The following is a 21,062-nucleotide window of genomic DNA, read 5'->3' on the forward strand; positions in this document are numbered from 1 at the left end:
GATGAGTTAAATATATAAGAACCACAATGATTGTTTTTTTTTCTTTCTGTACAGTGCAAATTATTTGAAGAATAGCTGAATTGGGATGAAAAGAAAGCAGAACTCAGGCCATGCATTTTTGCCCAAGTATAATGCTGTAATCACTAGTGTCCTATCATGTGTAATGTTAAAAGTTACCAGTCTAATTGCTCAAATAGCAGGACTGACATATGAAGAGAGACTGGATTAGTTAGGACTATATTCACAGGAGTTTAGAAGAATTGGGGGTTGGGGGGGCGGGAGGAATCTCAGCAATCTCTCAAATTCTAAAAGGAGCAGCCAGGTTTAATGTAGCCTATAACCTATGTTCCTAATGCCTGAGCAGCCTATAACCAGACTTTACAGCCTAAGGATAGAGGGTTAGGTCATTTAAAACCAAAATGAGGGGAAAGCCTTTCACCCACAGAGTGGTGGACTGTGGAATTCTCTGCCACAGAAAGCAGCTGAGGCCAAAACATTGCTTTCAAAAAAGAGTAAGAAATAGTTATTAGGAATAAAGGGATCAAAGGGAACGGGAGAAAGCAGGAACCTAGTGCTGAGTTGGATGAAAGCCCATGATCATATTGCATTGACAGAGTAGGCTCAAAGAGCTGAATAGTCTACTGCTTTTGTTTTTTTATATTTCTATGTAAAAGAGGGCCAACTGTTGAGTAGACTTTTTTTAATTAACTGATTTTGAGATGTTGTGACATGCTTAAGTAAATTGAGTAACCAAATCATTTCAAATTTAGAAAGTTGTTTTAAATTGGTTTGCACAGGAACTAAGGCAGGTAAATAGAGTTAAGATACAAATAAACCATGGTGGAGATGACTTGAGAGACTAAATACCCACTCCACTACCTTTTGGTGTTTCTGTTGCAATGTGTGCAAGGCATTGTGAGACTGTTCTCCTTTCATTCATGCAAAATTCTAGTGATGCTGATTTTGGTTGCAGTTGTATTACTAGTAAGAATACAAATGTGCCCCAAATAGCAGATAATATTTGATATATTTGCATTAATTAAAAGAAAAATAGTCATTGCTTGCATGTTTCCAGTAGTTGTAAAGACACTGACATTTTAATATGTCTGGTACGGAGTAATAAATAAGGCAATAAAAATCACTGTTTTTACAGTGGAATGAGTGGTGTATTATTTCCACTCCATTGAATAGCCATTTTTTCCATCTAGCTTGTTTGCCCTGGATATAGACATAATATCCTGCACTACCACTGAATGATGCCTTTATGTGTCCTGCTAGAACATAGTGTTACATGATGACATTCTTGTTTCCTGGCATGGGTGGGGAAAAACCTCTCCTGAGCGCTGTCGGCTTTTCCTTTAGTTGTTAACTGTAAATCTGTAAAACTATAAATTTCAACATAAATTGAACCGAAGCTTGCTAATAGAGACTGTAGGCTGGAATTCCCCTGAGAACAGCTGGTTCTATTTTAATGTTTGAAATTGGTACCAGATAGTCTACAGACTTACCAGCATTTCACAGTCCTCCCAAATAATACTTTTGATGTTTCTTACTCTGAGTAATTCTTCAGTCTTAGGCTACTTTAAAATTGAGGGGAGTGGGGAGGAAGTGGGGATGGAACTGTGGCACTAATTGTTAATGTTTTCTGCATGATGTCCAAATTAGTTTAAAAGTAGGAATCTGAAATCTGAACAGTAGTTTAAAAAAATTAACTCTAGGTATTATCATTGAGACTGAAATTTTATTTGGAAATCTGTCTCATCCCCAAAAATTTTGAATATATAAAAAACACTGTACAATTAGGTACTATATGTATAAACACAACCCTTGAGGTTATTTTAATACTCTGTTATATCTTGGCTGCAGCATAAAAAGGCACTTTGTGTAGCCATTTGATTTTTCTAGAATTCCAAAATCAAGTATTTGAAACAAGTGGTCTATATTAGACAGGCTAACATTTAAAAAAATTAAACAATGTTTAAAATGCAATAGGTAAAGGTTTTATTTCAAACTTTACAACTACACCACATTTTGCCTACCCTTCAAATGGCTTTTTACAGATTGCATAAGAACACTGCATGAAATAAGATAAAGCTCATCAACAGCATTTGTTCCTTTTGGCATCTTGTGAAATTGTGGTCAACTTTAGCATCTGAATAGATCAAAGTATATCTGTAAATAAGAAAATATTTTAATTCTGTAAAGGGTGACATTTTCTTTTTCTGACTACATACTAGAATTGAAATTGGACATTGCTATTTTGCTGAAATACCAGGAGGGTTTTGCAAATTAAAAAATCAAATGGGATTGTGGTGGACATTTTTAGCTTTACAAGATAGTTTTGCTTTTGAAGCAGTGAAGTTAATATATTATTGAGACAGAACAGCATCTTGGTGTCGTTAGTTAAATAAACCTGCCTAATGACAGCCATTGGATTGTTTCACTGCAGAGTGCTACAGACTTGAGGGCAGTGCAGTCAGAAACACGCAGTGCTAGCAAACAAAAAAGCATTTCTCTCCCATTTCTCTTCCTTCTCTTGCCCCCAACCCCTCCCTTATGCCAGTTCCCTCCCCTTTCTGTGCCCCCCTCCTCCCCCCATCTTGTGCAAAGCCTAGCCACCCCATCAGGACATCTCCACACATGCACCAAAAGTGAAAGTGTGCCACCCACCTTTCTCTCTCTCTCACCCATTATGTGCAAAGTTTCCTGACTCTGGCCACACTGAGCAACTGACTGACCATGTCCAAACTCCTGTACTAGTTGGTTACTGACCACTCCAGTTGGTTATCATTGTGATTAGTCACTGAAACATATTCACATGAGTCTGCAGATATTCTTTAACATCTAAACATATTTTTTAAACAAAGAGAAAAAAGCTCTTTAATACAAACAACAAAGCCAAGTTTCAAACTGTTGCTTGACACTGTCCTTTTAGTGTTAGTCAATTCCAGTAAAATTTCACTCTTATCTCAACTATTTTAAAGGTTTTCAATTAATGTATTGCTCCCAGCCTCTCATCCTCAGGCTGTGGAAACATTTTCATGATGCTTTTCCAAGTCTACCAGCACAAACATTTCACAATACCTTACACGAAGCCCTTCATGAGCAAGCAAATGAGCCGACTGATCATGTGATGTGGACATTATCATACCATCTTTATTAAAACCAAAAGGACAATGAGCATTATTTCCCCACCCTGTGGTCTGGGCATTTGGTCTAAAGGAATAATTTGGCTCCCACCATGTTTCCACCCATAATATTTATATTAAATTATTTATCACTTGTCAGTCGTGCTTGTGAATGAATGTGTGCATTTAAGACCTTTTAAAGGAAAGTGGTAATTTGTGATTTTTTTTCTAGCATTTGTTAGAATAGTTTTATTCACAGTAAACAATTATTTTCCTGTGGATGACAACACTGGATGTGAATTGCTTTTGTCCTGAATATAAACATAAGAACATGGGTATATGTAGGCAACTCAACCCTTCGAGCTTACTTCAGTTTAATCATAGCAGATCTCATCTTGGCCTCAACTCCACTTCCTGTCCGTTCCCCATAACCCTTCAACATATACCAATTAAAAATCTGTCCATCTCCTCAAATTTACTCAATGGCCAAATATCTGCTGCACTGTAGGGTGATAGATATCATAGATTCACACCCCTTTTAAGAGAAGTAATTTCTATTCCTCTCTGTTTTAAATCTGCCACCCCTAAAATTACTCTGAAGTTATGATGTCTCATTCTAGAATGTCCCATGTGGGAAAACCAACTCTCTACATCTTTGCCAGGTGTCAGTCAGGCAAATTGATCACCTCAAGGGTTTATAGATTTACAACAATGTCTGGAATAGCATAGCACAATTCCCGGTGTATTCTTCCCAATTTTGTAGCATTTCTAAAGTGTCAAAATGGAAGATCCAACATATGAGGACAGGATGGCTGACGTTTTAACTTCTAAATTTGTTCATGGAATTTGGAAGTCGCTGGCTAGGCAAGCATTTATTACCTGTCCATAATTGCCCTGGAGAAGGTATTAATGAGCTGCTGCTTTGGATTGCTGTAGTACCTGGCATTTATATACACTGTGTTATCAGGAAGGGAATTCTAGGAATTTGGCTCATTGACCGACAAGAGTGATGTCTCTTGGGAAATTTGCAGGTCGTGGTGGTGGTGTTCACATGTATTTGTTGCTGTTGTCCTTAAAAGTGCAGAGGTTATGGATTTGAAACATGCTGTTGAATATGCTATTGCAATACATATTGTAAATAATACAAATTACTTCCACTGTGTTGGGTTGAAGAGAGTGATTGGATGAGGTCTCAATCAAGTGTACTGCTTTGTCCTGGATGTGTCAGATTTGAATGTTGTTAGAGCTGCACCTATCCTGGCAAACAGATTATTCTATTGAAATTCTGAATTCTGCCTTGCAGGTGATAAGCAGGCCCTGGGGAAATGAGGTGAGATGATCACTGCAGAACTCCTAGCCTACCTGCTCTTGCAACCATAACATTTAAAGACTAGTCCAGTTCAGTTTCTGCTCAATGGTAGCCTTTGTGATGGTAATGGTGGGTAAATTCAACAACGAGCACCAATAACACCATTGCATGTCAAAGGGAGATGGTTAGAATCAGCACCGTTGGAGAAGATAATTGCATGGCAAACATCTGACTTACCATTTAGCAATCCAATTCTGACTCTTGTCCAGCTATTTCTACATTTGGATGTGGCCTAAGTCAATATTTGAAGAGCTATGGAAGAGTGATCATTGTGCAATCATCAGTGAATATCGCTACCTCCATGTAATGGTGGAACAGTGTTTTTGATGAAGCAGCTGAAGATGGTTGGGCCTAAGACACTACACTGAGAAACTCCAGCAGTGATAGTCATACTTCGATCAAGGCTGTAATGAGGCCAGAAACATGTAGCCCTAACAGATTGCAAACTGAGTGTCAGTGAACAGGCCACCTCTGAACAAATGCAGTTTGGTAGCACTGTCGACAATCTCTTCCTTCACTGATAATCAACTTAGAATGACAGTTGACTGGGTTGGATTTCTCCTGCTTTTGCTTGATTGGTCATACCCAGGAATTGTCCAGGTTGGGTGGTGGCCAATGTTATAACTGTACATTTAGTTCTGCTTTAACGTAGTAGTTCTGTTCTTGTGCTATCCCATATGATAAGAAAATCACGTAATGGCAGCACCACTTAAGCTAATGGGGCTGGAATACATTATAGTAAAAAGTGAGGTCTGCAGATGCTGGAGATCACAGCTGAAAATGTGTTGCTGGTCAAAGCACAGCAGGTCAGGCAGCATCCAAGGAACAGGAAATTCGACGTTTCGGGCCAGAGCCCTTCCTGATGAAGGGCTCCGGCCCAAAACGTCGAATTTCCTGTTCCTTGGATGCTGCCTGACCTCCTGTGCTTTGACCAGCAACACATTTTCAGCTGGAATACATTATAACCAATACATGCTTTTAAAAATTTGTATGATTGACAAATTGGGTCAATATTTCTACCGTGTTATAGTGAATTTGAATTAATGAAATGTGTTCTAGCAGAATGACGTGCTGGAAAAGCTAGTCTAGGAGCATGGTGAGTTCTGGAGCTTCAGTTTTATTGCTAGAATATTATTTGAACCCACGGTCTTTGCTGTATCCAGTGCCTTCAGTTGCTTTTTGATATCACAAAGTGAATTAAATTGCTACAAGACTGACATTGGTGATGTGGGGTTTAAAGAAGGCTAAAATGGATCATCTACTTTGAATTTCTGGCTGAAGACAGTTCCAAATGCTTCAGCCTTGTAACTTGCATAGATGTGGTGGTCTCCCCTATCATTTGGGGATGTTTGTGAAACAGTCTCCTCCAATGAGTTTGGTAATTATCCACATTATTCATGACTAAATGTGACCGGACTACAGAATCAAACTCCTGAGAAGGGATTGAAATCTGAAAAGGTTTTGCACTGTTTTGAGTGTATTGGGAACCACTGATCATGGAATGAAACTTGAACCCTTTGAATCAGCCTCTCTTGTGGAGGGAAATGTTTTGCATGTGGAGAGCTCAGATAAAGTGGCTACAATGCCATCTAATGGTCAGATTTAAAAGCTCTATTGATCAGATTTTCTCTTGTGGCTCTGTACATCTTTTATCTACAGATAGCCCACAGTTGAAGGATGAGGTGTAAAGTATTATGATGCAAAATAATACTATTTGTTGAACATTCAATATGCAGCATAGTATTTACATTTTTGTTTTATGGCTAATTAGGGTCCTAGAAATTAAAACTTTTCTACGGAATGAGCTGCTGGAGGAAATGGAAGAGGCAGGTATCAGTTAGAACATTTAAAAGACATTTGACTGGTGCATGGATAGGAAAGGTTTAGAGGAATATGGGCCAAATGTAGGAAAATGGTATTAGTTCAGTTTGGGAAATCTGGTTCGCATTAACGAGTTGGGCTGAAGGACCTTTTTCTGTGCTGTATGCGTACAAGAGTTTTAGCTTCAGACAGTCAGGAATTGACACAAACAGCAAGAAAATCAATAATAGGATTAGAAATGATTTTGAACAGAGGAAATACTTACATTAAAGGTGTATTGTCTAAATTTTCTTACCCTCTCTGAAGAGGTCTATAGTTAGTTATTTTGTTCCAACTTTTCTATGAGAACTATGTAATTATCCTCAAGTATAAAAAAAATTGTTTTTCAATTTCTGGTTACCTTTAAGTTTTCAAGGACTCTATTTTTAATACAGTCTTTCCATACAAGATCATGGTCATAGATTCATTTGCAATACAGGAGGAGGTGATGCAGCATATTAACACTATACTATCTGTCTGTGGCACAATCCTATTACCAGGGATCCCACTCCCATTGCTTTGCAGGTTCATTTTCTTCAACTGCCTGTTCAATTTACTTTTGAAGTAATTAATACTGTCTAATTTCAGCATCCTCATCATAGCAAGTTCCAGGTCATTGCTGCTTGAATAAAGATTTCTCCTGTATCTCTTGCTCGAAAGCTTTAAATTTTTATTGGCATGAGCTAACAGAGACAATTTTACCATGTCTATCTTATGTAGATGTTTCTACCAATATAAAGTCAGGAAGTGGGAAGTTCGCCTATGATTGTGCAATGTTCAGTGTCATTTGTAACTATTCAGATGCTGAAGCAGTCCATGTCCAAATGCAACAAGATCTGGTCAATATTCAGACTTTGGGTAGCAAATAACATTTGTACCGCACAAATGCCAGGCCATGACCATCTCCCTTACATTGATCCCTTATCTATCTACCTCTGTTTTAAACACACTCAGTTGCTTGACCACCACAGCCTTCAATGGCAATGTATACCACATATTGACAACCCCCTGTCTGAAGGAAACTCCTTGTCATCTCTGTTCTCAGGGGTAATTCTCTGTACATCTACTCTATATTCTGTATTCCAATGAGATTATCCCTCATCCTCCTAAACTCCATCATGTACATAATTAGAGTCCTCAACTGCTCCTCATATGACAAACTTTTCATCCTTGGATCACTCTTGTAAGCATCCTCTGGATCCCCTTCAACAAAAGCAGATCCTTGGCTATGGAGTCCAAAACTGGTCTCAATATTCCAAATGTGGTGTGACCAGAGGCTTATACAGCTTCAGCAGTACATCTCTGCCCTTGTATTCTAGTACTCTTGAAATGAACGCTAACTTTGCATTTGCCTTCTTAACTGCTAACTGCATTCCATGTTAGCCTGAACAGAGTTTTGAATTAGGACACCCAAGTCTCTTGTGCTACAGATTTCCGAAATCTTTTCCTCTTTAGAAAATTGTCCACGCCTCTTCTTTCTACCAAAGTGCATCATCTCTCACCTTCCCACATTGTATTCCACCGTCCATTTCTCTGCCCACACTCCCTAGCCTGTTCACATTATTCAGCAGCCTCTCCACTTCCTCAAAGCTTCCTGTCCTGCCACTTATCTTGTGTTATCTACGAACTTAGCAATAATGTTGTCAATTTCCTTTTCCATAAGCCTCAGTTTTGTTAATATATTTTCTGAAAGAAATACTTTAGAATTGGACACACAATTTTTGTTTTGTGATAATTTGATTTTTTAACATTTTATTTCAGAATGATCCCGATCTTTGCCCACTGCTTAGTTATATTGTAACTGCATAATTTACTGCTTAAAATGTGACAAAATCAGGCATTTTGCATCTAAAATTTTACTGCATCCATTGTCTTTTCTGAACTAAATGTTTTGATACATCACATCAGAGTTTGAATTGGTTTTGGGCTAGTTTGCATAGAGAAAGCCCAAAAATGTTAAGTGGAGCAAAGTTTGTATATATACGCAGATATCTGCACTAGATGTATATGATTCCTTGCATTTCCTGTAAACTTCAAAGTGGACGATGGTTATCATTGCTATCATATACTGAAAAATATAGGCTATTTCTTGAAAAAGAAAGCCACCAGGAAGTTGGAAGAGTGGTTGATGGTATACCAAAGATGAACTATGAGTTTTAAAAACAAGTAGCACTCCTTGAAAGGTACCATCTCATCGGCAATGAATTGAAATCACAGTCATGCACTACAGCTTACATTTTTACTACAGAAACTTTATAACTTGATCAAGAATATCACAACTCGTATGTCATCATGGAAAAGTGAAGCCTATCATTCATTAGTTCAGTGTCAGATCAAATTCTTTGGATCCATTTTCTTCTGGAATTTCTTGCTTAAAATGTCATTTGCAATGTTTCAATAACACCACATGAAAGCGTTTTCTTCCTTTTGCCCTTGTAATAATTGAGTTTATGCCTGTTGAGCTTTGTTCATGTACCAGCCAGTAATGTCTGATTTATGAGAGCATCAAAAAAGAGAGTTTTCTGCAACACTGAAGGAGAACAGATTAATAATGAACTGCTGATTTTATAAGTTGATGTTTTAGATGTGCATAGAACTCTGGTGTTTTGTAGTATTTGTATCTCCAAAAAAAACTGTCATTCTGGTCTGGATTTTCCTGGAGTTGTGGAGATGCTGCACATCTTCCAAAGGAGCAGCCAGGACCCAGATCTGCAAGTCCCAGCCCAATTTCCAGTGGATTCTGTTTTCACCAGTAAAGAAGAGGGGTATGGTGTGAATCTCACAGGATAGAAACTCAAACTTAGCTGAGTCATTTGAACTCTATGCTGAATTTAATATAGCCCATTTTCACCGTATCATATGCTTTAAACTACATGTTCAGAGTAGTTGTAACTGGTCTTGAAGGATGCATAAGGTCTGCAGAACTAAAAACTTAATTTTTAAAATGCCTTTAATGGGCATTTTTCTTAAATAGTAATGGCTGTAATAGATATTTTAAACTTTAGTTCACCTCACCATGGCCCTTAGAATCTTCCCATGTGTTGATTTGGAAGGTACAATCACAAACAGTGGTGGGTGACTTGGCATGAGTTGACTTAAAGATGGCAGAGGACTGTAGTGGAGGCATGGATTGACATGAGGGACCTTTTTGAGTTATTGGTGAGGGTTATTCAGGCCTTCCAAAGCAGGTGTAGCACACAGTAGGATTTTCGGGCTCCCAATGCTCAACTCAGAAGAAAAATTCCTGGTACTAGAGTTTGTCACAGAACCTGAAGAGCACTTTATGTTCATTTGTGTATATATATAAATCTTGCAATTTTTCTGTATAATACTTTGCCTTTTTCATTGCTTTGTGTCAACTTGCTTCAGTTGGTAATACAGCAGCCTCTGAAGTAGATACTTGTAGGATTCAAGGCCTTGTTTGGATTCAGGCAGTCAATTTCAATACCATCTAGTGCAGTATTGAAGTGTAGTGCCATCTTACAAATGGGGCATAATCCAGAGGTTTTAGGTACAAGCAATGCTCCATATCATTGGCAGAATGTGACATGTTCTGATTATGGAGCATGCCATTTGACCACTTAAGCAAAGGAATGGTATTAGGGAATACTGAATTTTCGAAAGTAGTTGAACTTGCCATAAAATATAATTCTGAAGGACTATTTTACCATAACAGCTTGTGTTAAATAAAAGCTAATATTTATTATCAACAAGACAGTATGAATTGGGAACTGTGACAAATAATTCACTACTAATGCTTTCATTATCAGATTCAGCAGTGGGAGCATAATCTGGAGAAATTTAATGTGGATCTGTTCCGAATGCGTTGTTACCTGGCGAGCCTACAGGGAGGTGAGCTACCAAATCCTAAGAGTCTCCTTGCAGCTGCCAGTCGGCCCTCTAAATTGGCACTTAGCAGACTGGGGATCTTCTCCGTCTCATCATTTCATGCTCTGGTAAGGATTGGTTAAGAAATTGAGAGACATTTGATTTTTTTTTCTATTCTTCTCTTCACCCACAATTACCCCTTTTGATACTCAATCCAAAATTGAATCATTGTGTACAAACTACACTGAAAGTATATTATGCATATTGTAGATAGTAATATTGGGCATATAATATTGAATATAAATTGAATGCATTTAATAAAAGTGCTAAAAGATAATAAATGGAAACCCTATATTTAAAATGGGAGATTAAAACATGAACAGAAAACTCTAGACTAATTAGCTTAACGCTGTTGGTAGGAAAGATATTAGAATCCTTGCCCAGATGTGAAGAAAGCATCTGGAAGCTAATGAAAATGGGCATGGATTTCAAATGGGAAGGTTTGACCAAATGTAATTCATTGTTTGAAGAAATAATGAGGGAGATGAAGGATATCTGTCTTATTTCAAAAGAAACTAGTTGATGTGGCATGACTCATAAAGTTCCAACTTTGAATTGTCTATTTACTATCTATTTATTAAAAACAGCATTTTTAATATTGCCAGTAGGGTAATTAAAATGCACAATCCTATTAAATGGTAGATCAGTTCATTGTTTGCTGGTCCTAATCAAATGAAATCAAGTCCAGCTTTGCAAGAAGTAAATAGCCACACTTAACACACCTTCCATGTCTTATTTCAGTTTTCTTACCTGCGAACTAAATGTGTGAAGGAAACTAGTTGTACAGAGTTGAAAGATACCAAGGTATAAGAAAGATTGATGACCCTTTGTTTTATTTTCTCCTCTGAGCTAGCAAAAGTGAACTTATTCATTAGTTGTTTACATGGTGTCTAATAGTGAGTCATAAAATGAAAAACATTTCCACTACATCACTTGTCTGGTCAGCCCATGGAAAGCTGATGTTAGATAAATGGATATGTTTGTTGTATCTTTCAATAGAAAAGGTTAAAACTTTACCCTTTGTGACAGAGGAACCATTTCAAGAACACTGTTGAAAATAAGTGCATTTTAGTAAGAACTGAGGCTGGACCACTGAATAAATAGTTGTCTGGTCACTATATGGTTGTTCTAATAGCATGGGTACTCTTTGCGTTTTGATATGAGATTTTATTTTTTTTTCATAATTTTGGGTAAAAGTGCTAATGGATCACTCAATTTAATTCTTCTATTGGCATTTCATACCATTGTATGCCTTAGAGATCTACTTAATTTCCTGAAGGAGGAGAACAGGTTTCAGCAGTTCAGGAAGGCAGCTCATCACCACCACCTTGAGCAACTAGGGAATGGAAATAATTGCTGGCCAACCAGCAACACACACACCACGAATGAATTTTTAAAAAAACACAATGTTGTATGAATTTTCTCCCTGACACTGCTGCCCCAGCCCCAAAGTACATAATTAATTTTATATTCATTCATGAGATGAGAGCATTGTGGTCACATAATTTATTGTCCATCCTTAATTACCTAAGAATTACCGTACTGCTGTGGGTTTGGAGTCGCATGTAAGGATGGCATTTTTCCTTTTCTAAAGGATAATTCCAAAATGTTCGGAGATGTTGAATGGTTTAAATGATAACTTTATTATCTCAGCAGTTGAGTGATCATTGTATTTTAAATTGTGTTTTCAGTTCTTTCATCCTAATGCCCTTCAATGTTTTTCAACTGGGTGTATGTCTTAATGAATTATTTCTTGCAGCATTACCTTTTTCTACCCCACTTATTAGGTTTATGTTTAGGAGAAAGCTCATGCTGCACAGTAATGATGCAAGTTACATATCCACATTATTGATCTGTTTATAATTTAGCTCTCTACGCTTTCTGTAGAAATATGTTCTACATGTTATACTTAAATGCGATTGTCTTGAGGAAAATGTGGTGATGGAGACTGTCAAATTATTTGAATCCTTATCCTTTCTCGTGTGTAGTTTTGTTAAATTAAATAATTTGTACATTGTGATATCACAATTGTTGTGTGACTGTGTTCATGTTAATATATTAAGTGTTCCAACAATTGATAAAATGTATTTTATTTGCCTGTATTCTTCTGCCAGTGGTCACTAAGACTACCATTTCAATCTAAACCAATTTAACTTCAAATTGGACTCAATCCTACTTTAGGGCAGTGTGCACAAAATTAATAGTTGTAACTTGAGAAAAAAGTAAGTCTTGAGAAATGGTAGGAAGAAGTAGTCCATAACTTCAATTGAGTCTAGATAGTACTCTGAAAAACAAATTTATGTAAAGCGTGTCTACCAATAATTGCTTAATGTAAGAATGTCCCATGGAGTGTGTTCTACCAGATACAGTATATCTGTTCATCATGCTTTTTAATTTACTCGCTACTTCTCTCAAATCACCACCAGTTCCATTTTTGAAAATCCCATAAACTGCATTTGTGTCTCATAGTCTTTGCTCTTCCCAATCCTTTTAGTAGACCATTTACTTTATTGATGACTTCTACACAGGGATCTATGGTGAGCAGTGGGATTATTTTTGATACACTGCTGCAAAGTGCTGCTATAAGCACAATGGGCCTTCTGGCTGTTTCTGCTGTAAGCCCTTATGATTTATCTTTGAATATGTAGTTCGCTAAGAAATCTATATTTGTTATGTTTCAAAGTGGCTTCTTTGACCATTTTGGCTAATTTCAGCAATACATGTGGCTTATCTGCTAAAAAAAAACAACTTTTCATAGCACATTCTACAGAACTTACAATTAAAATAATTCAGAATTTCAAACTTGGTGACAATGTTTAGTAAAAGTAGCAAATATAGACACCTTTAAAGAGTTTAAACACTTTGTATGGCACTGTCAAAGTTGTGGTATTTTAACACTTTGACTTGATGGGATGTGTTGGTGATAACGTGAGGATAACTAAAAGTCTAGAGTCTTAACTTGACAGTGATGTCACACATTTATTGAGAAGGTTCCCCATCAGTGTCCACCTACTTTGATAGGCTTGTATTCTTAATAGCTGATGAATGCTAGAGAAAGGTTGTAGTACCTGTTAGCTCATCAAACTAGGATTAAGATTCGGAATTTTAACGCTTTTATTAATTCCCACCATCTTGACATTTTGTTTTGGGAAATAAAGTATCCACAAAACAACTTGAGAATTTATTTTATAAAATGATTCCAATTCTATTTTAATCTTGAATTTTTAAAAATTGTACTGTTTTTAAAAAATTGACCTAATCTTTTTGCATTCTCAAAAATCGCCAACTTTAAAGAAAATTAGCATGACTATTGAAAATCTGAAGTAGAATGAATTATCTTCACATGATTTACATTTTCTTTTGAAGAATTGTTCCAGAGATGAAGCAACACTTCGAAAAAGAACGTTGTCCCTGTCTCAACGATTAAGAAGTAAAAAGGGTTTGTTCTCTTCACTGAAGGGGTTAGACGATCTTGGAAGGAAAGGAAAAGAAAAGAGACCCCTGATTATACAGGCATGTTTTCATTTTTCAACTCATAAAGTAAGATTCAAAGGTTTTGCTTATTTTCTTAACTAAATGTCCTCAAAGTCCCTGAATTATTCATTGTGTTTTTCTTCAGCATATAAATACAATCTTCCATATGGAAGAGAATACCTTAACACAAAGAAAGAGACTATTGGATTGTTTAGTATGGGTGAGGGAAAGTATTTATTTAAACAGATTAAGTGTAATTGAACTTCCATAATTCAGCTCATTGTTTGCTATTGCCATTTTCGTCGGAATAGGATCGTGTGTTGCTATTTTGGCTCTTTGTGACATAGGATGAAGTTTTCTAATCTCCAATTCTTTGAAGAACTTCTCGAAACCTGTAATATTATGTAATGGACAAAATTGCCCATCAACAACTAATACACATGTACTCTTCATGCCAAAAGAACCAAATACCAAATTTATCTTGTTGATGTAGATGAGATGTATTGAATTTCCCATAATGAAACATTTACTAATAGGGGTATTGATATTAAAGTATGTCTTATAATTACAGGAATATGTCATGATGCAAATTAATATTGCAGAAGTTAGTAGATAGCCAGTACATCTGGGCAATTCCTTGACTATTACAACTTATTTGTTGAGCTGTGTATTGAATTTCAAGCCACTTACAACATTTTAGCTGGGCTCCTATAGCCTGAACAACATGGACTGTGGTGAAAAATCCAGTGTGGGCATTCTAAATGTTGGCAACAACTGGCTGCATTTTTCACTCATTTTTCTGGGCATCAAGACAAGTTTCTCAATTGGGAAGAGCAAGGTTCTAATAGATAGGGATTATTGCTTGTTGTTGACGTCATTAACTATAAATCTCACCTTATATGCAGCCTCCTATTTAACTCCCACCATAAAGAAAATAAACATTGACAAATTCTCGAAAAGAAAGTCAGAGCAGGAATCTAATAACTCCATCTTGGACACCCTATATCAGCATCTCCATGAATACTCGATGGGCTGTGGTTGCACGTGTTCCCCATCCATGAGCACTGGCATCTAACATCTGCCAACTTCTTTGAAGTATCATGGTGTCTCTCCGATCCACTTCCTGGACACACTAACTTCTTAAAGCTGCTGTATGGGACACACTGGCAAAGAGCATTGCAATGCAGTGACATGTATCCACCTCTCTGTGGACCAGGCTGCGCACTCGCTGTCTTGATGCTCAATGTCTTTGCGCCAGCCTACATGCTGTCAGCATCATTGCCATGCCTTGCGTCTTGGCATAGTCTCAAAGCCAGGCAGTTTGTCTTGCTGGTCAATAGACCAGATATAATGCACATCACTGTACTACATCAATCTGTCATCCTCTTCGTGTGCCAGCGGCTTGCTTGGTAAACAGATTGCATGTACTGCAAGTGTCAGTCCATGAGGTCCAGCACAGTAAGTCAAGAACATTCTCTCCAATTAGTACAGGAATTAGCTGTTGTCAGATGTCCAGTTGGAGTGTTCTTAGTGTGCATCTGGAGTTTGGGCTGGGAGACATGGTCAGTTCATTTGGCTGCATAACAGATCTGGGGAGTAACACTAAAAGAGCTGGGGAGATTCTCTGTCTGGGCTGTCTGGTTAGGTCACTTAAGGTGGTGGGCCACTGTCAATCTGTTGAATTGTCCAGCAAAAGCCAGGGGGAATGATGGAACAAAGGAGGCCACTGCTGTGGAAAAGAGACGAGGAACCCAATACATAAAATCACGTTGAATTATTTGGAACCATCTTCAGGAAGTCCCAAGTGAATGATACATTTCTGTCTCCTCCTGTGGTATCCTGCATCATGAATGTTAATCTTCAGTTAATTTACTTCACATAATGTTAAGAAATGGTCAAAGGTACTAGATGTTACAAAGACTATGGATCTCAATGGCATTCTGCCAGCAGTGCTGAAGAATGGCCACAATTGTGGCTAATTCTGGAGCACAAACTACAACTTGAGCATCTACCCAATAATGTGAAAAATTACCCAGTTATGCACTGTTCACAAAAAAGCTGGATAAATTCAGTCTAGCCAGTTACCACCTAATCCGTCTACTCTCGATCATCAACAAAGTGATGGGAGGGGTTGTCAACTATGGTAGCAAGTGACCAGTTTCTTGCCAGGAATTTGTTCATTGCTTGGCTTGGGCTCTGTTAGGATGACTCAGCATCTGGGATGATTACAGCCTTTATCTAAGTGTGGTAGAAATTATCATGAAAGAGAAAATAAAATGTACTTATGACAGATGTAGAATAGGAGTCCAACTAAAAGTCGGATTGAATATAAAAGGTTCAAAGCGGAGGAAGAGCAAATCGGGAAAGTCAGCAGCAAGTATGCAAACAACTGGCAGCTAACTTATAAGAAAATATCAAACTCTTCTTTATTAAGAAGTAAAAGAAAAAGTGCATGTGGCTGAAGCATGAAATAAATATTACCTTATTTAATCAAAGATGATGATGGTCATGGTGAAAGAGGAGAAAATGTCTCCAGTAGGATTTGATTTTAAGCAGGTGTTGATATTGGACAAGATTGTCTGTCCTTAAAGTTGACAGGAGACTGGATGCAATTCATCCAAGGATACTGAGGGAAGTGAGGGTGAAAATTGTGGAGGCACTAGCAATAATTTTTTCAGTCTTCCTTGGACATGGGTGGTTTCAGACAACTGGAGAATTGTAAATATTGTTCAAAAATAAGTGCAAGGACTCAACTTACCAGTTTAACTTTGGTGGGGAAACCATTTAGAAACAACTAGAAACAATTCTGAACAAAAAAAAGTAGTCACGTGTCCCAATGCAGGTTAATTAAGGAATGAATTTCTTACAGGAAAATTAGGTGTAATTAGTTTGGTTCCACTTTTTTGAAAAGGTTACAAAAGAGATTCATTAGTGCAATTAGTTGATATGGTGGAAACTGAGTAACTGCAATTGTTAATGGATGCTTTTCAATTTGGGAATAGGTTTCTGTTACTTCCCCGAGGATTCAAATTAGGACTCTTGCTTTTCCTGATATTAATGATTTGACATTTGTGTGCTGGTCCCAATTTCAAAGTTTGCAGATAATATGCAACTTGGAAGCTTTTTAAACTGTGAAAAGGATAGATAATAGACACATTAGAGAGGTGGCAGATGAAGTTTAACATGGAGATATGTGAGTTGATGCATTTTAGATGGAAGACCATGGAGAGAATATAAAACCAAGTGTACAACTGCAAAGGGAATGCAGCAGCAGAAGGACCATCTTTTGTTGTGCTTGGTATGACTCCAACCAATGAACCTTGCCCCAGTTCCCATTGACTTCAGTTTCTCCATGATTTCTTGATATCACATAAAGTCAAATGTGACCTAATGTGGCAGGACAGATTGGGAAAACAGGAAAGCTTAGGGTATCTTAAGTTTTTACAACAGGGAAATAGAATACAAGAGTATGAGTATGTTGAACTTGTGCAAACAGTCCAGCCTCAGTTGGAATATAGTCAGGTTCTAGGCACTTTGGAAAGCATGAGAAAGAATCAGAGACTCTGAAAGAGGTTTACAAAATTGTTCCCAGACTGAAACTCCAGTAAAGAAGGTAGTCCCAATTCTCGAATCTTTCCCCCCTTAGAGGAGAGAAAGCTATGAGGAGATTTGATGGAAGTATTCAAAATCTGTAGAGTTTGAACAGTAAACTGGGTTAAAATGTTTGCACTCATGAAAGGACTGTGATTGATTGAGTGGGCACAGACTTCAAGTCTGTGGGCGGCATGGTGGCACAGTGGTTAGCACTGCTGCCTCTCAGTACCAGAGACCCGGGTTCAATTCCCGCCTCAGGCGACTGACTGTGGAGTTTGCATGTTCTCCCCGTGTCTGCGTGGGTCCCCTCCGGGTGCTCTAGTTTCCTCCCACAGTCCAAAGATGTGCGGGTCAGATGAATTGAACCATTCATCTGGTTCTTTCAGATGAATTGGCCGTGCTAAATTGCCCGTAGTGTTAGGTAAGGGGTAAATGTAGGGGTATGGGTGGGTTGCGCTTCGGCGGGTCGGCGTGGACTTGTTGGGCTGAAGGGCCTGTTTCCACACTGTAAGTAATATAATCTAATTAATGAATGAAACTGAAGTTGATATGAGGAAAATGCTTTGCCATGAATTGATCAGTTTGGGTCTGGAATGAATTGCTTGAAAGTAGTGGAAGTGTATTCAATTGAGACATTCAGTAGGGAATATGACAGTTATTTGAAAGGAACAACATGCAGGAAAAAAGCATAAGAACGACACTAGATTAAAAATAAAACTCATTTGGACAAGCTGCTTCAATTACAAATGACCAAATGCTGCTTCCTGCACTTTGAGCTATGTAATGTTTGGACAAGGAACTACCCTTGAGGTGAGAGGAAAGTAACTGCCCTCAACATCAGTCTACATTTGACTTAATGTGCTATCAGGAAGCCAGGAGGAAACTAAATTTGGTTGGAGTCCCACCCAGCACAAAGGTGGTTGTAGTGGTTGGAGGTCAATCCATGGGCATTGCAGAATTTCTTCAGGGTGGTGACTAAGATTGAATCATCTTTAGCTGTTTCATAGACAACCTTGCCTCCATCATAATGTCAGACATTGGGATGTTCACCTGATAATTGCGCAATATTCTGTCTCATTTGTGACTGCTCAGAAACTGATGTAGTGCATGACTCTGAGCGAAACTTAAGACCACAAGAAATAGGAGCAGGAGCAGGCCTTTCAACCCCACAAACCTGCATTGCCATTCATTAGGCTTATGGCTGATCCCACATTCCACATGTCTACTTTGCCTTGTTTTCCCTGTAATCTCTAACTTCTACTTGTCAAGAATCAGTCTATCTTAGCCTTAAATACACACAAGGACACTACTCTCATAGCTTTCTGCTGCAGGGAATTCCAAAGGCATTCAAACATCAAAGATGAAATTCTTAATCTTGAATTAGTGCCCCTTTGTTCTGAGACTATGCTGGACTCTCTCATGAGGGGAAACCACACTCTCAGCATTTACCATTAAGCCCCTTAAGAAGCTGATACGTTTCAATAAGATCACCTCTCATTTTTTTAACCTCTAGTGAGTAGAGTCCCAACCTAATTAATCTTTGTTCATATGACAATCTCTCCATACAGGAATCATCCTAGTGAACCTTCTCTGAACCTCCTCCAATGGAATAGTATTTTTCTGTAAATAAGGGGACCAAAACTGCTTACAATATTTCAGGATATGGTCTCAGCAGTACCTCAAACAGTCACCGTAAGACTTGTCTACTCTTTATAGTTCAATCCTCTCGAAATAAGGACCAACATTCCATTAGCATTCCTGATTACTGCTGCACATGTATGCTAGCTTTCTGTTTTATATACAAGTACCCCTAAATTGCTTTGTGTTACAACTTTCTGCAATTTTTCTCCATTTAAATAATATTCTGTTCTTTTGCTCTCCTTTCCAAAATTAACAACTTCACATTTTGCCACATTATACTCCATTTGCCAACACTTTGCCCTCTTAATCTATTAATATCTCTCTGTAAACTGTATCCCTCACTACCTTACTTTCCACATTTTTGTGTGTCCGTAAATTTGGCTCACTCTCTACCACCAATAGAGCATTCACTATCTACAAGATGCACAACATTAACTCCCTCAAACTTCTTTACTGATCTCTGTCATTTTAAGCAATAAAGAACACCACTGCTTGTAAGATCTCCTAAAAGCTGAATAACTTGGAACAATGTCACAGATTCTTCAATGTCAGTCAAAATTCTCCCTGAACTATATTGTGGCTATACCTCCAAAACATGCACTGCAGTGGTTCAAAAAGCAGGCTTATCTCCACTTTTTGGGGGGAAATTGGGATTGGGCAACAAATGTCCCAGCCATTATCGCTCATTCCTGTGAAAGAATTTAATGCAAAACTTTGACAATCCTTAGGTGATTGTCATCCTTATTCAACCAGAAGTGTCATGTAGGCCTTTTTTCATTGAAGTACAGACTTTCTAAATCATTTTCTTGTGTGAACAAAATGTTTTGAGTCCTGATATCAGACAAGAACTCAGCACTGTACTCAGCTGTCACATATGAAGTTTTTTCCATCCCTAATGCCATTTTTGGGCATTTGGAGTCTGTGGAAACCTTATCACCCACTCGCTCCTTCCTGTTCACAGGTCCACACCTAACTGCAGCACTTCTAACTACTTGCCATTCTGCTCATCTTACTGCCCTATTCTCAACCCACTTGCCTTCCAGTCAGTGTCCAGTTCTGACTCCCTCTCGTTATCCATTTCACCATTATGCATACTGAGACAGCAAGAGTTTGGAGCAGAGTGAGTTTATGTGAGTTCTTCATATCTTAAAAAATGTACATAAATCTCTTGATTTTGTAGTGATTGTAATGAAGTCCAACCATTAACATTTCATTTTTAATACCATGCAACTCCTCCCAACTGCCCAAAGAAAGGCAAAACTAATGTTGCAGCCTTCTCCTCAGCCATAGGGTAGATTTCTTTTCTTCGAAGTATTTAGTCTCCCTTTTATCTGTTGATTCAAAATTGGGCACTATTTTCAGTACAAAGTTTGAATTTGACATTAATAGTATTTACAGAACACACTATTGAAAATGATAGTATTGACTTTAAAAGCTATAACCAGATTAGACAGGACCTGGATTGATTTTGTCAATATAGTTCAAATCTTCCAGCTTTGTAAAAAAAGAAAAATTTGTTTCATTATTACGTGCATTACTACATACCAATAGTTAACCAGTGAGATGGAGATATTAATTCTTAATTAGGTAATCATCACCAATTAACTTGATATTTTGACTCTTCTGACTTTTAAACGGTATACTTATCAAATGGATTATTTTTGAGGTGTTGATTGCTAAGTGTACATTGATTCAGCAAAATCCTGAGGTTCTTAAACAACTAAACAGTTCAAGGCTATAGTGGTAAACTATCTTCTATTTCTGGCACATCCTTTTAGCCAGTGGGTTCATGGTTATAATGCTACTTTATAATTTTGCTCTGGAAAGGATAGTCTGAATGTAACAAAAGCATAATAGGTAACACCTAATAATTCAGCTCTATGCTTCAAATTTAAGTATAAAAGTTGGTGCAAATAGCAGTTTTTCTGGTAAGTTGACATATTTGTTTCTTACGTTGACGGAAGTTAACGATGTGCCAGTATTAACACTAAACTAATTTCTTTATATCCTCCAATTTCTCCTCACCTTCCTGCCACCCCATTCGCACCTAAGCAGAAATATGTACTGCAGAATGTGCAATCTAAAATGTAAATTACAGATTTCCATTT

General features: G+C 37.7%; 1 protein-coding gene across 1 annotated transcript in view; it reads left to right on the forward strand.

Moving 5' to 3' along the window:
• The window catches only part of LOC132819796 (rho guanine nucleotide exchange factor TIAM2), a 401,154-nt gene that overhangs the window by 195,436 nt on the left and 184,656 nt on the right, over positions 1–21,062 (forward strand). Inside the window, exons 8-9 of the mRNA XM_060831569.1 lie at positions 10,128–10,313; positions 13,612–13,758. Of these exons, the coding sequence (XP_060687552.1) occupies positions 10,128–10,313; positions 13,612–13,758 (333 nt within the window). The remainder of the gene's footprint in view (positions 1–10,127; positions 10,314–13,611; positions 13,759–21,062) is intronic.

This window comes from Hemiscyllium ocellatum, chromosome 10, assembly GCF_020745735.1.
Source record: "Hemiscyllium ocellatum isolate sHemOce1 chromosome 10, sHemOce1.pat.X.cur, whole genome shotgun sequence".
Taxonomy (NCBI): Eukaryota; Metazoa; Chordata; class Chondrichthyes; order Orectolobiformes; family Hemiscylliidae; genus Hemiscyllium; species Hemiscyllium ocellatum.